Genomic DNA, 17,332 nt, shown 5'->3' with positions numbered 1-17,332 from the left:
CTGAGAAATCAGACAAACTCTGGGTTAGGCCCATGTGGACGATAGATGATTACAAATAAAAGTTGTTAATAATAACAACAACAACCAGTAATCATCCTGCTGTAACCCAGTTTCTCTAAGGCCGGGTTAATCGATTTGTTGATCAGTTACTGATTCGTGTACTAACAGGGACTTAATGTTTAATAATCCACATTTCAATGTTTTAGTCTTTTGTGAAGATATGGATACTATATTGTTCTTTCTTTGTGATTTCTTATGTTTAAGTCATTTGTTGACTTAAACATAGCTCCCAAACAGACAAAAAACTAACTTTTAGTTTGTTTTTTGTCTGTTTGGGAGCTGACACAGCCTCTAAGGGGATGGGGTTTTGGGGGGATAACAGGAGGATAGAAGCTGCAGAGAAGTGTGCAACTCTGCTTCAAAACAACAGCTTGTGATTAAATAACAACAACAACAATGTACACTTTATTGATCCCTGTGGGGAAATTACTCTCTGCATTTAACCCATTCACTCTGTGAAGCAGTGGGCGGACGCAAATCAGGCCCCGGGGAGCAGTGTGTAGGGACGGTACCTTGCTCAGGGGTACCTCAGGGTAGCCGTTCAGTGGATTTGAACCCCCGACCTTCCGATCATGGGGTGACCACGCTACCGAACCCTTGGGCCATCATACGAAATCAGAGGGTGATTCTGAACTGATATAAGAGCTGAACACAGTATAAACTGGCTCATGTCACCCTGTTTTAAACATCATCTAAATTCCAGCAAATTATACAAACCAGCCACTACTTCAACAAAGCTCGAACACTAGTTTTGATCAAAAACTGAGGCAATAGCTTCGAAATGAAGGATGCTTAAAGAAACGAGTGAAGCATCAAGAGATGGACCTCAGGTTGAATATGTGGAGAATTGAAAAGCGATCCCTGCTCAGTGGTTGGGTGGATGTTTTTCTGTTGCACTTAAACCTCTTCAGTGAACACCCCCGGGGGCGGCAAGTCAACCTGAGAGCATAATCTCTTAGTAACAATGAGGCACATGGCTCATCACCATTTCTTTGGAGGCAGCTCTACTTCAGTGCATGTGTCCGTACCAGGCCATTTGTCAGGCTCCAGGGAATCATGTGCATGTCATAAAACCAGCTTTTCCAGGCCAATCACAGACTGCAGATGAAAACTGAGCAAAACCAGGCTTACATTACCCAGCACTTTATTTTTAGACAAGGAAGTGGGAATAAATGTTGAAAAGGAGCTTCTTCCAGACTTTCAGTGGTCATTCATTGTGTAATTACTATGTTAAACACAGCCATTAACAGGAGTAAGTTAAAGTAAGACTGGGCAAGATGAATTTTTGTTATAATTCACAGCTGGGCAAAAGGAGATTCCACTGAAAAAGCTTGTCTGTTTGGACAAATTAAAACCTAATGCTTTCCAGTCTACAGTAAATGTAAAGGGATATCACAATTTGCTATCTTTTAGAGTGAAGAATAATTTTGTTTCTGGTTAAAGTCTGCTACAGTTACAGATCAAAACTGTTCAGTAGTATTTACTAGGGATGCAACAGATTTGGTTTGATTATTTTACTTTGAGTAGTCCAAGTCTTCTTCTGAAAGTTCCTAAAATTGTTATGGAGTAGTTCATCATGGTAAAAATGGTCCCCCCAAAAAATAAATTATCGCATTCACAAGATTGTCAAAACACTTGACCTCTGACCTTGATCTTAAAGTCAAGGTCACTGAGACTTGAGCTCATCTGAGATCAATATTTTAAGGAGGAGAGAAATTGCTTCACTCTGCCCACCCGCCATCGCAATACTGTTAATTACGAGGTTCATAGGAAGGTTGAAATTATCATCATCATCGTGTCCTCTGGTCAGAACGCAAAATGAAACAGCCATCAATCTGTTGCAGTATATCTCGGTTTATTTCGTTATTATCAGTGATAGCTTAACTTAAGGGGACACCCACATGGACTGCTAACTCTCAGCTGCTGCCCCATGTGGGAGTGAAAAGAGTGAGCTGGTAGTGAGTGCAGTCTTTATATAATGTGTGCCAGGTGAGTTCCATTAAGGAACAAACTCCAGAGCCAATCAGTGGTGAGAAAGTAAAAGAGGAAGCAAAGTGGTCCTGGTGAGGCGAGGGAGCGTGAGGAAAGGGGCAAATGAAACAAGAATCTTTACAACAAACACACAATCAGGATTACAGTGCAGTAGCTCTGAGAAATCTGATAAAGTCACAATATTCTGATCTGTCTGTTCTTATTGCAGCCAACTGTCCAGCCACGCACAGCTCTTGGTAATGTGTAAAGATATACTGTGATACTTTGCTATCCTCTGAATTGAAGAAACCTTCTTAACATGAATGATATACAACCACCGTGGAGTTTTCATGAAAGCAGGAAAGATTTTTTCTTCAAAGTTATGCAACCTCACAGATTTGCATCCTGTTTTGCCTTTTAGAGCAAAAGATCCCTGCACCTTTCCACTTTCGCTTTACCAAGCCAGTGCTCTTTAATAATCTTTAAAAGATTCTGTTCAACACAACAGAGAGGATTACTCGAACTTGAACTCTATTGACCTGTAATAAATATCCAAAAATCCATTTATAGACTTTCTTGGGCAAAAGCACAATGATCAAATTTCATTTCCTGACTTATGTGCTAGGATTTCATTTCAGCTCAGTGTAAAGTCAATGGTAAATCGACTGGTTCTTATATAGCACTGTTCTACTTTACCTGAGCCTCCAAGCACTTTATACAGCATGACATAATTGACCCATTCATACGAGCCCTTTGTTTCTATATTGAAATACTTTAACGCTCACACTCAGATGAATGTATCGGAGAGCAACTTGCCCAAGGTTATATATTAGATTATAGACTGAAGCAGTTAGGGATTGAACCACCAACCTTTCACTCAGTAGATGCCCTGCTCAGCCTCCTGAACTACAGCTAATCTTCTGTCTTTTGCTGCTCTCTGTTCTGTTTCACTGTGTGTCTTTGAGTTGAACTTAACTGAATTGCCCTTTGGATGTTTTCAAATGTATATTTCAGTCAGCAGGCCTATTTTTCTGGAGATTCTTATGTGTTTGTGGAATGTAGTACATAAAATAGTACATTTACAAAATGGATGCAAGGCTGTATACACAAGTGTTAGAGCAGTGTAATGAAATGATGTGCACTTTGTTAATTACAAAGATTTTCCCATTGTTGGCTCAGGGAGAAGCTTGTATGTGAATACAGCACAAGCTTTAAAGTTGACTGGTTGTTATGCTGTGTGTCCAATGTGCACACACAAAGGAGGAGTCTATTACTCTATAAGTTTCAGGCTAGAGAGTGTTTGTGCAGTGAAAGCTTTTTTACTGTATCAAGGCGAAATCTGAAGTCTATACATGCCTTGCCCGCAGGAAATGCAAACAAGAATGAACTCAAAAGACGAGACCTTTGTTCACCTCCAGGATCCTCAAGCAGTGAGTGTATGGAGACTCGAGCCGGTCTTATGGTCGAGCAGTGAGAGTGTGTCCCTGTCCGTCTGCCTGCAGTGAGCTCTGTTCTCACATAGAGGCAATGCACAAAGTATGTGCTACAACTGGTGTCTGGGCCGCTCTGCTTGTGTTGTTGTTGGTCCCTGAGCCGACCACGGAAGAGAGCAAGGTTCTAACATACAAAGAGCTGAAGTGTTAAAAACAATGAAAAGAGTCACTGCAGTTACTGACTGTGCTTTTGATGCTTTATTTTTTGATCTCTGAAGTTTTTGTTGTTGTTGTTTTTTTCCACAGTTCTCCTGTTCCCAGTGAACTCTGTTATTGCTTCCTGCTGCATTCTGACCCACTTGTCAAGCAATAAACATCAGCAGTCGCACACTTCGTCCACTTCCAGTGACGCACAGTCAGGATCTTGGAGGGCTGCGCAGCAGCACGTCTGGCGTGGGTGAACCCCACGTTTGCTTGGTTGTTGTTGTTGTTTGTTTGTTTGTTTTTTTCAGGGTTACCAAAGCATGTGCAAACCCAGATTAGATTTTAAAAGTGTGTAACCATGTTAAATTGATTCTGAGCATGCAGACTCACTGAAGGAAAAGCTGCCGGTACTGGAAGCTCTCTGGTTGCTGTTAGTAGTCTGAGTAGTATTATGTGACTTTGAGGTAAACCAGGTTTTGGTTTCCTGCAGAGCAAAAGACAAACGTTTAAACTGTCCAAAGTCAAACACTATCAGACAAAAGAAAACATTTAAATTTATATGCAGTTCTAGTCTGACTGTAAATAGTAATGCACAGATCACAGGCCTGTACTATGAATCAACATTGGTGGTTATCATGGTAATTTCATGTTTAACTCTCAGTGTTATGAACAGGGTTGCTTTCCGACTGTGGTACATTATAATATCTTTTATTGCACACCCAATCTGCTTACGCTTGTAGGCTATGCTTGGGTATAATCATTTCGTGTATAAAAATCACAGCCTACTGACCAGTCAGTTCTCTTGAAAACAACGAGGATCAGTACAGGATCCCATGGACCTGAGTACACAGACAATATGAGGGTCTATAGGGGGGGTGGGGAACTCCAGGCCTCGAGGGCCGGTGTCCTGCAGGTTTTAGATGTGTCCTTGATCCAACACAGCTGATTCAAATGGCTAAATGACCTCCTCAACATGTCTTGAAGTTCTCCAGAGGCCTGCTAATGAACTAATCATGTGATTCAGGTGTGTGGACTCACGGTGATATCTAAAACCTGCAGGACACCTGCCCTCGAGGCCTGGAGTTCTCACCCCTGGTCTATAATGTCTTGGGACACATTAAAATGGTACGCCTCAATAAGAAATACAATGATGCATTTAGAAATCTGAGTATTGTTCAATATTCGTTTTTTCCACCATTTAATTAAAAAAAATTGAGTTCTGATGTACGTTTAATATTCATTACACATGAATAGCAATATACCAACATTTCTTATGTAATATATCTTTGTTTAACTTTTGTGATTATATCTTATATTAATAGATTATATCTATCTCTCGTGAAAATCACAAAACCACTATTCTTTATTTTTCTTCATTATTTTTATTAATATTAATTATTGTTATTATTATTATTATTATCCACGTTTATTAAGTTCCAGTACATTTCTGTTTAAACTGTATAAATACTGTGCACCTCTCTCTACCTCAGTACAGATGATGGCAATAATGGGGAAGGCTGCAAAGTTGACAGTTGTCCAGATGATGACTATCGGCACCTTCCATGAACAAGGAAAGCCAAAAGAAGGTCATTGCTGTTTACAGAATGCTTTATCAAAGCATATTTAAGTAAAGTTGACTGGAAGGAAAAAAATCTATCAGGGAAAAAGTGCAGAAGCAACAGTGATGACCACAGCTCTGAGAGAAGTGTCACCAAAACTCTACTCAAGAACTTCAGAAGGAGTAACTGAGGCTAGTCTAGAGCATCAGGAGACAGCAATCAAATACATTTTCGAGAACTCATCCTTTATGCTTTCTTAGACTTGCCAACTTTCTTTGACAGAGATTGATACTTACTTTTCCCCCAAAATAATTTCCTGACATCAAGCAGACCACAGAAAAAGCCATGAGGATATAGTTCAGCATGTGTTTGAAGGAAAGGGTCAAATAGAGAACATATAGTGGGACTCGTGCTGTTATCAAAAAGGAACACCTGTGACAACTGTGCAAAGATTAGAAGTGTTCTGACCCATGATATGAGTGGAAACAACCTGAAAAATAAACTCTGGTCATCGTGGGATAAATGTAAAGGAATGTGAATACAGCTCTGTAGACAGTCCTGTACATTTAAATGAAATCACACTCATAGCAAATGAATTTTTCACAAGGATTCAGCACATCATAATCAAGTTTAGAATCATCCCGTGTTTATGGTATAAACTAGCAGAAAGTAATTCTTTAGTAATGTGTTACTTGAATGCAAACCAGCAATGTTAACTGTACTCAGAAAGAAACCTACATCCCAGTGAGGTAGGACAGAAAGCTGTGTGGGATGTGTGGGAACGTTCAATATTGTTATGCACAGAGAGCTGCTCTCTCTCGTTCTCCCTCTCATTTTGTGTTATGTAACAACCTCCAGGCCATTGTTTTAAAGTGATAGCTGCTCATCGAGCTTTCGTGCAGAGAAGAGGGACAAAAGCGTGAAACTGGCGCATTTTAAGAAGGTGGAATTGACATGTCCATGTTCATGGGAAAAGCTTTGTTTAAAACCATATAGGAATGAATGGCTGAGAATGTGCGGGCTTCTCATTAGAGCACATGCTCCCGTAGAGACAGCAGGGCTTGGGTTTATGAGCCAGACACATGACTACACTCCCTCCGTCGCTTTGAGTCTAGATTGTACCAAACCATGATGCACATGATTAAATCATTTTGAATCCTCTCACAACATTCCAGTAAGATTCATACCTGTGCCTTCATTTTCTTTTTCTTTCATGATTTCTTGGTGGATTTGCTAGTATGCTGTGCAATAATATTCTGTGTCTGTTTTCTTTCCTTACAAAAACCTGAGTATACCTGAGTAAATACCTCAGGCAGCAGAAACCAGAGAAAGAAGAGGAGGAACAGGCCCCTGAACGGTATGTACTACCGGCAGATAGAGGAAGTGGCTGATATCCAGAAATCCTACCAGTGGCTGAACAAACCTGAACTGAAAGACCTAGGCACTAATCATAGCAGCACAAGAACAAGCTCCAAGTACAAGATCAATAGAGGCTGGGGTCTACAACACCAGGTAAGGCCCAGGTGCAGGCTGTGTAAAGATGCCCCAGAGACAATCCAGCACATAACAGCAGGGTGCAAGATGCTAGCAGGCAAGGCATACATGGAACACATTAACCAAGTGGCCGGCATAGTGTACAGGAACATCCATACAGAGTATGGTCTGGAAGTCCCGAGGTCAAAATGGGAAACGCCGCAGGTGGTTGAGAATGACCGAACATAGATGTGTGTGTCAAAATAACAAAACACACCTTTCTGATCATGTTGCATAACCTGGTTTCATTTAACATGTTTGGCTCTTATTCAGGTCGATTGGCAGCTAAATAAGAGATTTTCAGTGACTGCAGTGGAATTAAACATCTAAAGATGTTTTCACTGTTCAACAGTGGTGTTAAATTACTTAAAATCCACAGCAGGCTTTGCTTTTTCACATGTGCTCTGCTTCTGGAGAAGAGGCAGAGAGAGCCATTCTTACACCCACAGGAGTGAAAAATAGAATGTAATGCACCTACACATGCAGAAGAGCTGTCTGTAAGAATCAATCCACAACATGTTAGCTCACACATTCATGCCCCCCTTCTTATAATAAAAACCACAAGATTGCTTTCTCTGAGGAGTATTTAGGGAAATTATGAAAACTGTTATGTTACTTTTTTTGCTTTATGTGTGACATGAAAAACAATCTTAAGACAACTCACATTTTAATACTGGCTTTTAAGCACACTCCAATTAAAGAAGCGTTATAACTTATTAGACAAGAACACATAGATGTTTGCTTGAAAAGCTGGCTCTAATACATACTGAGGAAGTCAGGACGCCTCAACCTGAGCTGCAGGTTCATATCCGGATGCCTCCCCACATTTCTGCAGGAGCATTATAGGCCAATACAAAAGTCATTCAGACAGCAACAGCAGTACTTTACCCAGTGATGACATACAAGTGTCCACACTAGTGCACTCTGATTTAGTGGAAGTTATTTTTTCTCTGGAAGTGAACCTGGTCTAATCAACTACTGGGATTGGATGGTTTTAGAAAATGAACACACACACACAGAGAGAGAGAGAGAGAGAGAGAGAGAGAGAGAGAGAGAGAGAGAGAGAGAGAGAGAGAGAGAGAGAGAGAGGGGGGGGGGGGGGGGGGTTACTGTGTGACCACTTCAGTGATTCTATGTTGGATTCAAATAATAGACAAATAATTCAAATAAGTAGACCAACAATAGAATAACTAATTACTGCAGCTCTATGATCATTCCCTTTTTAAAATAATCTTTAGTGTACTAGTCTTGAAAAGAGTATACCTATCAGGGACCGCATACGTCGAGTACACTGAAAGTGCACTTCAGTAAATAAAAGCCTCCACACAGCAGATCACCGGGTCACTGAGTCTGTGAGGCTCCTGGGCGCACAGTGTGGAACAAAGCGTTTGTGAGCTCCGTTTGGAAAGTTTGGAACCTTCGTGCTGCAAGTGAAAGCAGCCAAATACAACAAAAGAAAAGTTCCCCACATCAGAATAAAACGATCTTCTACGCAACTGAGTTCCTGGGCACTGTGCACTCTGCTGGTGCATGCGTGGCCAGGCCATCCGCACTGTTCTGTGGACTCAAACTACAGTAGCGGAGATGTTCCTACCTTGCAGGTTCTGCACTCGGATATCGCTGATTTGTCCGATAAATTCTTCCCTCTCGAACCAGTCTTCCCAGCCGTGTCCGGCCATCTGGAGCCGCGGTGAGTTCAGAATTCCCGGACAGGAATGCTGGAAAAGCTCCCCGGCTAAGAACGAGAAGCTGCTGCTGCACCGGGCTGCCTATTGTCCGTCCGTCCGAGCGGAATCCACCACGGCGGTGTGTCAATCAGTGGAAGCACATAGCAGCTGCTCACTGCCGCAGGCTTCCGTCAAAGCAGCGTTGAAGCGACTCACGTCCACAAGCATGTGGGAGGCCAGCGGGCAGCAGAGGAGGAAGAAGCTGCAGCACCTGGTTGGTATTTTCGAGGTGGGATGGAGCTGCGCCAGAGCCCGCCCACCCGCTCTCGCTCGCTCTCCCTCTCTCGCTTTGTACACATACACAGGTTCCTCCAAGTGGTGGAAAATAACTGATGGCAGAACCTGATTTCCCTTTTTCCCTCTTTTTCCTTTTTTCCCTTTACCCCTTCTTTTCCCTTTTCGTTGGGGGGATGACTTTTACAGCTCACTGCTACACAGGAGTTTATCTTTGCATAATTTCATTTTAAATTGGGAAAAACATTAAAATGAAGTCTTTTACTCAGTAAAAAGTTATACAGTAACCCTGCTTAAATAGCTTAATAATGCATCAGCTGTACTGAGTAAGTACACATGCACATTATGCAGAATGCTACTTTTCAGCATCACAAACATTATTTGATCATCGCAGGTGCTGATGAATAAATTACTTATAAATTACTGACTAGCTTGTGTGACACTGTGAGGTCTCTCGGTGCTTCCTCATTTGGGGAGCCTGGAGAGAGTCAGACACTACATACACTACTGAATTCATCGATCTTTATGGTTATTTTAGCTTTACTATGTTTAACTTTTGAAAAAAAAATATATCATGTGTGGCCTCCTGATCTGTCCTTCCACTGACCCAGGCTGTGACACTTGATCTACAGGGTGGGCCATTTATATGGATACACCGTAATAAAATGGGAATGGTTGGTGATATTAAAGTCCTGTTTGTGGCACATTAATATATGTGAGGGGGCAAACTCCTGAAGATGGGTGGTGACCATGGTGGCCATTTAGAAGTCGGCCATCTTGGATACAACTTTTGTTTTTTCAATAGGAAGAGGGCCATGTGACACATCAAACTTATTGGTAATGTCACAAGAAAAACAATGGTGTGCTTGGTTTCAACGTAGCTTTATTCTTTCATGAGTTTTTTTACAAGTTTCTCCTTGTTCACAGCCATTGACATATCAAAGAGGTTAACACGTGTCATGTTCGGAGGCAATAAGACGCAGGGTTCTCAAGCACGAACCACTTTTATTGGCTTGTAGCAGCAGTGTACGTCGCTACATCAATTTCTGGAAAACACATATACACACCGGTCTCCTAGCGACCTCTAGTGGCTGCCCTCATGGTAGCCTTACTAGGACAACATAAACAGATTTCACAACATCTCCCCCTTTAACAAAAGTACTTTAAACATAAAACAGTGTTGTCAGAACGCAGGACATCACGGGGATAGACTACCCTCAGTCCTGATAAGGGATTATTCTGCCCTTAGAACATAGAAAGGAGATAGTCCTCAGTCTCTGAATCTGAGAGGTACTTTAATTTCCCGCCCCCTGGAAGTCACTCTCACAGGTGTGGTAGGGCGGAGAGGAGACCCCGGGACAGGGATTGGCGATGTCTGCCTTACTGGTGGTTCTTGGGAAGCGGCCGCCCCTTTAGTTGGAGTAGTCGGCGTAGCTGGAACAGTGCTCTGCTGCTGCTCCTCAGGATCAGCGGTGCCTGGGACAGGCTGAAGGTGTCGTCTGTTGCGGCGAGTCACGTTCCCATTCGCCATCTCCACCAAGTAGGATCTCGGCTCCTTAGACTTACTGATGACCTTGGCTGGAGTCGTCCACCCCTTTTCCCCGTCAAGCTTCACTACAACATCCTGGCCTGGGAGAAGCTCAGGAAGTGGACGAGCTGAATGTCTGCTGTTGTAGAAGAATCTGTAAGAGTCCTTAGCTGCAGCATCTCTTTGGCACACTGTGTCCCTATTGACTGGACTGGGCAGCAATGTCTTTTCGAGTACTGGGACGGTGGTGCGGATTTGACGTCCTGTCATAAGTTGAGCTGGGCTTGCACCGGTTGCTGCAATTGGTGTAGAGCGGTAACTCATTAAGGCTAAGCAGGGGTCAGGCTATTTGAGAATGTACTTGGCCGTTTGGACAGCTCTTTCAGCAGCTCCATTTGACTGGGGGTAATGAGGGCTCGACGTAGTGTGGGTGAAGCCATAACTCAGTTTGAAGTCTTGAAACTCTGATGATGTGAACTGCGTCCCATTATCACTGACCAGTTCTAACGGGATGCCCCATCTAACGAACATGTGTTTAAGCTTGTTAATGACCTGTCTGCTGGTTGTTGTAGTGAGGGAAGCAATCTCAATGTCTCTTGAAAAATAGTCAACAACGACAAGAAAGTTCTTACCCTCAAGCTCGCAAAGATCAGCTGCAATCTTTTGCCAGGGGCCATTGGGCAGAGGAGTAGTCACGAGAGGTTCCCGTCGCTGTGTAGGCTTGTGCTCTCTGCAAAAGTTGCATGACCTCACCTTATGTGTTATTTGAAGTCCAATGTTGGGCCACCACACTGTTGATCTTGCGCGCTCTCTACATTTAGTTAGTCCTTGGTGGCCTTCATGTAATTGGTCAAGGACACTGGGTCTGAGTGCTGTGGGAATTACGATGCGATCGTGGTAGAGCACTAGACCATCTGATTCTGAAAGGTGGCTTCTAGCTGCATAAAAGCCTTGCAGTGGTGAGCTCTTTGCCATTCTCCGAGGCCACCCTTGTCTGGTGAAGATGATTGCTTTTTGAAGTTCTGGATCCCTCTGTGTTGCTCTACGAATTTCCTCCAACTTATGTGACTTGATAGGTTTGCTTGTCACTACGTTGCTCACATATGCCTTGACCTGGCTGTCTGTCTCGGACGGGTAGCATCCATGCAGTGGATGTCTGGAGAGTGCGTCCGCCACCACTAACTGTTTACCGGGAACATGCTCAGCAGTGACATTGAATCGCATCAGTCGCATCAGCAATCTCTGACATCTCAGTGGCGTTTTATCAAGGTCGTATGAGTTGATCAAAGGCACCAAGGGCTTATGGTCAGTTTGTAGATGTACATGACCCATGCCTTGGATGTAGCGGGTAAAACGTTCGCAGGCCCAGACAGATGCTAAACACTCTTTTTCGATCTGCGAATATCTTTTCTCTGCGTCTGTGAGCGTGCGAGAACAAAAGGCAACAGGCCGTAACTCCCCGTCATTGTCCTGTAACAGTGCAGCACCCAGGCCATAGCTGCTGGCATCCGCACTGACAACTGTTGGTCGGCCTGCATCATAATAACAAAGTGCTGGTGCAGCCACGAGCATTGCTTTTGCTTTGTTGAATGCTCGCTCCTGAGGCTCGCCCCACACCCATACAGTCTCTTTTTTGAGTAGATTGGAGAGGGGGTGCAGCACCGTGGACAAGCCTGGCAGGAATTTTCCAACATAGTTTATTAATCCGAGTACCTGCCTGAGTTGTTCTACATTGGTGGGGCTGGGCATCCTGGCAATAGCCTCCACCTTGCCATCATCAGGTTTCACACCATCCGCACTGATGATGTGACCGAAGAACTGTAGTTCATTCTTTCCAAAGTGGCACTTGGACCTGTTGAGCTTAAGTCCTGATGCTTTGATTGTCTGTAATACTGCACCTAAGCGTTGGTCATGTTCCTCTTTGTTAGCCCCGAAAACCAATATGTCGTCCATCACGACGACAGTCCCCTCTAGGCCCTTGAGCAAGGTGCTCATGAGCTGCTGGAAGATCTCGGGTGCTGAAGTTATGCCAAATGGCAGGCGTCTGAAGCAAAACCTGCCCATGGGATTTATGAACGTGGTTAGTTTTTGGCAGCTGGGATCCAGTGGTATTTGCCAGAACCCACTGGAGGCATCCAAAGTGGAGAAAACTTTAGCCCCTGCTAACTTAGGAGTTATGTCATCCAATGTGGGCAAGATGTACCGTTCACGCTTTACTCCCTTATTCAGACGTTTTAAGTCCACACACACCCTGACCTCATCCTTGTTGCGCTTTGGAGCAGGCACCATTGGTGCCCACCAGTCTGTTGGCTCGGTGACTTCCTCAATGATGCCAAGTTTGAGCATGCGCTTTATTTCCTTTTCCACTTTTGGGAGGAGAGGAAAAGGCACCCGGCGTGGGGTGGTTACACTGTACGGCACTGCATCTTCGGTCAGCTCGATTTTTACAGGTTCACAGTTCAGCAGGCCAATTTCTCCGAACACATCCTCTGTTAAGTCACTACTGATTTTGTTAACTCTAGTGACTAATCCCATTCGCTTTGCCACTGTCTTCCCCAGTAGGTTACTTGCATATTGCCCTTTTATAACTGTAATCCAGTACTGGTACTTTTGGCCTTTGTACTCTGTAGTAGCAAGGAATTTACCCATGCACTTGACTTTTCCACCAGGGCTGTACACAGTTGGCTTACACTGGATAAGTTTGGGTCTCTGCTGTAGCTTATTAAGGGTCGTTTCTGTCATAACAGTGGTGTCTGCGCCTGTATCAATTTTGAAATCAACTGGACTGCCATTTACCAATAGCTCAATGTCCCAGTCGGCATCTGAGCCTGACTCCTCAATGACTGTTGTTTTTGGCTCAATTACTGCTCCCAGGAAAAGCTCCCCTATGAAGAATGAATCCTCATCTGAGTCCTCTACAGCCTCAGCCCTGACCTCTTTTAGCATTTTGGTTTTGCATACAACTTCAAAGTGTCCCAACTTATTGCACTTTCTGCATCTTTTATTGCGGGCTGGGCAGTTTTGTCTTTTGTCATGCACCTTGTTGCATCTTTGGCATTTTGGTTTACTCTTACCATGTTGTTGCTCATGTACCTGATGAGGTTGGCAGTAACTCCTTCTCATGCTGTTATAATGCCTCTGTTTCACCTCATTCACCGTGCTTTCCACTCGGTCTGCACTTTGCTGTCTGACTTGTTCACTCTGGCGTGCTAGTTGAATGGCTCTATCCAAAGTTAAGTCCGCCTCGAGCTGGAGTTTTTGTGAAACATCTTTGTCAATTAATCCAATGACGATACGATCCCGGATCTGCTCGTCTTTACTGCCGCCGAACTCGCAGTGCTGCGCGAGCTCGTACAGGCTCCGCACGAAAGCCTCGACAGTCTCCCCGGCCCTCTGGCTCCGTTTGTGAAAACAGGCACGGTCGTGGATAACATTTCTCTTTGGGACAAAGTGCTCATCGAACTTTTGTATAACCAGATCATACTCAAACTGCGGACTTGGCCTGGCCTCCGTAGCAGCAGGAAACACAAATGAGCCATATATTGGTTCGGCATCTCTCCCCATGGAGTAAAGAAGCAAGTTCACCTGCACTTCGCCGCTCTCCATCCCTAGCTTGGACGCCACTCGAAAACGGGAGAATCTCTGCCGCCATATCGGCCACTCCGCCGGCTGTGTAAAGTCGAACGGCTCCGGAGGTCCAAATTTAGCCATTTCTTCGTGTAACTCGGCGTGAAGTCCTCAATTCTGACACCATGTCATGTTCGGAGGCAATAAGACGCAGGGTTCTCAAGCACGAACCACTTTTATTGGCTTGTAGCAGCAGTGTACGTCGCTACATCAATTTCTGGAAAACACATATACACACCGGTCTCCTAGCGACCTCTAGTGGCTGCCCTCATGGTAGCCTTACTAGGACAACATAAACAGATTTCACAACAACACGTGAGGAGTGGATTGAAATTGTGTTGATATTTGGTGAACGCAGTAACCAGGTCATTGTAGCAGATTTCAATGCAAGACACCCTACGAGACCACCCTCTAAAAGTTGCCCTTTTAGTAGAGTTATGGCTGAACCACATAAAAATATATCATTAATTTTAATCTCCCCAATCAATGATAATGTTATGTTGGAATGTTGTTAAAGAGGGTCAAAAAAGTTTTCAACCCAGTTTGTTTTGCAGATTCTGTACAGCAGCTTTAATATAGGGAGAACACAACTTCCAGATTGTACGAGTAAAATTAGTTGTTTGTTTGTTTTTCTTTGCCAGTTTAACAGTTTCTGTTTTGCCTGTCACTGTTCCCTGTCTGTTTCCTTACCTGTTCTTCCTGACCTTGTACTTTCTTCTCATGTTCCCCTCTTTCCTCTCTCCCTCTTTGGACTGACAATCATACACAAATAGATTGTATTCAATTAGATGAAAAAATTACATTAATATGAAAAAAGATACTATTAAGATCACTAATAAAAAAGTCCTCTCTCAGTGTACTTTCAACCAAAAGGCAAATAACCAAATCACATGTACATCTAATAAAAGATATAAATATTGAAACACTGATCCAACATTATCCTTGATTGACGGATCATTTGATTTTACACTTTTACCTGAATGTGGCTCCTTTTTTGAAAAAACTTCCTTATATCCATTATGAACCTGGCTGTCCCTCTGTACACAAAAACAAACACACACACACACACACACACACACACACACACACACACACACACACACACACACACACACACACACACACACACACACACACACACACACAACAGGAGTTATAAGCAGGGCTGCACGTAAGTGGTCTGCAGGTGCGCATTCGCTGTCAAAATAAAAGACGCGCACCAGATAAGTTGGAATGCGCGTTTGCATATATAAGATGTGGACAGGGTGGAGCAACAGTTTGACAACCCTCGGAGTATGTAGCAGGGACTAAACACGATCGCAGAATTTAGAGGGAAAACCAGCACACTGCAGACCACGGCCTCTCTGTGTGAGGATCTAAACGTATTCTACGCTAGATTCGACACAGCGAACACCATGAGACCGGACAGTGTGCGCACCGCGGATGACGTCAGTGCGCACACTGTGTCTGAGGAGGATGTGCGGAGGTGCTTCAGGAAGGTGAACGCACGCAAAGCTACTGGTCCGGACGGGATTCCCGGCCGCGTCCTCAGGTCATGCGCGGCTCAGCTGGCTGGAGTGTTCACACACATCTTCAACCTTTCCCTCTCTCTGTCTGTAGTCCCAGCCTGCTTCAAAATGGCCACCGTCGTCCCTGTACCCAAATCCTCCACCATCTCCTCATTGAACGACTGGCGACCTGTAGCCCTGACCCCCATCGTAAGCAAATGCTTCGAGAAGCTGGTCAGGGACTTCATCTGCTCTGCACTACCCGACTCGCTGGACCCTCTACAGTTCGCATACCGCCACAACAGGTCCACTGATGATGCCATAGCCCTGACACTACACACTGCCCTGTCACACCTGGAGAAGAGAGACACGTATGTGAGGATGCTGTTTGTAGATTACAGCTCAGCATTCAATACCATCGTTCCCTCGAAGCTGGACAGGAAACTGCAGGATCTAGGACTGAGCAGCTCCCTCTGCAGCTGGATCCTTAGCTTCCTGTCTGACAGACGCCAAGTGGTCAGACTGGGCAGCATCACCTCATCCCCCATCACACTGAACACTGGTGCTCCACAGGGGTGTGTACTGAGCCCTCTCCTATACTCACTCTACACCTACGACTGCACGGCCACTAACAACTCCAACATCATTGTGAAGTTTGCGGACGACACTACAGTGGTGGGTCTTATCACCAATGGTGATGAGAGGGCTTACAGGGAGGAGGTCAGCGCCCTGACCCACTGGTGTCAAGACAACCATCTCACCCTCAACGTCGCAAAGACAAAGGAGTTGATAGTGGACTTCCGGAGGTGCAGAGAAGTACACACCCCCATCACCATCAACGGCGCTGCTGTGGAGAGAGTGAGCAGCTTCCGGTTCCTTGGCGTACATCTGGCTGAGGATCTTACGTGGTCAGTACACACAAACAAAATAGTGAAGAAGGCACAGCAGCGCCTCTTCTTTCTCAGGAGACTGAAAAGATTCGGCATGAGCCCCCGCATCCTCAGGACCTTCTATCGCTGTGCCATTGAGAGCATCCTCACTGGATGCATCACCACCTGGTATGGCAACAGCACCGCCTACAACTGCAAAGCTCTCCAGCGAGTAGTGCGGTGCTCTGAACGGATAATTGGAGGTGAGCTTCCCTCCCTCCAAGACATCTACAGGAAGCGCTGCCTGAGGAAAGCGGGGAGGATCATCAAGGACTCCAGTCACCCCAGCCATAAACTGTTCAGACTACTTCCATCAGGAAGGAGGTTCTGCAGCATCCGGTCCCGTACCAGCAGACTGAGAGACAGCTTCTTCCATCAGGCCATCAGACTGATGAACACTTCATAGACACCTCAGCTTCACTACTGGAACTTTAACATTATGCACTCCATACTGTACAGTAATGCCACTGTTTTGCACATGTCTCAACTCTGTATATTTTTTATATATTTTATTTATTGTTTACTCTATTTAATTTGTAAAATATGTGTACACACACACACACACACACACACACACACACACACACACACACACACACACGTAGAAAAATATTTAGTATACACATCCAGAAACGCATATACTATTATATATTGTACATATATTTATTAGTTTCAGATGTAGCTATTCTTGTATTTTGCTTGTTTACATTATTGTATTTTGCACAACTCTGTTGCTTGTGAAGCTCGCACACAAGAATTTCACTCACATGTGCTGTACCAATGTACCTGCACATGTGATGTGACAATAAAAGTGATTTGATTTGAAGATGTTCTGGAGGAGGACAGACATTTGTTCAGAATTCTTAAAGATGTCGAAGAAGCAAGCTCCGTAAGCAATTACTTTGGTGTTCCTCCACCGCAAAAGAAGCACGTATTCTCTGAATTTCTTGGAATTTCCAGGAATACGCGCTAGGGTCTTATTTTGACAGCGAATGCGCACCTGCGGACCACTTATGTGC

The 17,332-nt window shown here is 44.3% G+C and overlaps 1 protein-coding gene across 3 annotated transcripts in view; it reads right to left on the bottom strand.

Moving 5' to 3' along the window:
• clmna (calmin a) overlaps positions 1–8,741 on the bottom strand; it is a 37,560-nt gene extending 28,819 nt beyond the window's left edge. For 2 of the 3 annotated variants that reach the window (XM_085391152.1, XM_085391153.1), the window contains exon 1: positions 8,355–8,741. In XM_085391152.1, coding sequence (XP_085247278.1) covers positions 8,355–8,439 — 85 coding nt within the window. In that variant the 5' untranslated portion in view covers positions 8,440–8,741. The remainder of the gene's footprint in view (positions 1–8,354) is intronic. The other variant, XM_085391151.1, reaches the window with a different exon arrangement.
• Between the last annotated feature and the right edge of the window lie 8,591 nt (positions 8,742–17,332).

Source organism: Rhamphochromis longiceps, linkage group LG19, assembly GCF_057381845.1.
Source record: "Rhamphochromis longiceps isolate RC_006_pf linkage group LG19, R_longiceps_female_GT1.1, whole genome shotgun sequence".
NCBI lineage: Eukaryota > Metazoa > Chordata > Actinopteri > Cichliformes > Cichlidae > Rhamphochromis > Rhamphochromis longiceps.
This window is presented reverse-complemented; position numbering and strand designations above follow the sequence as displayed.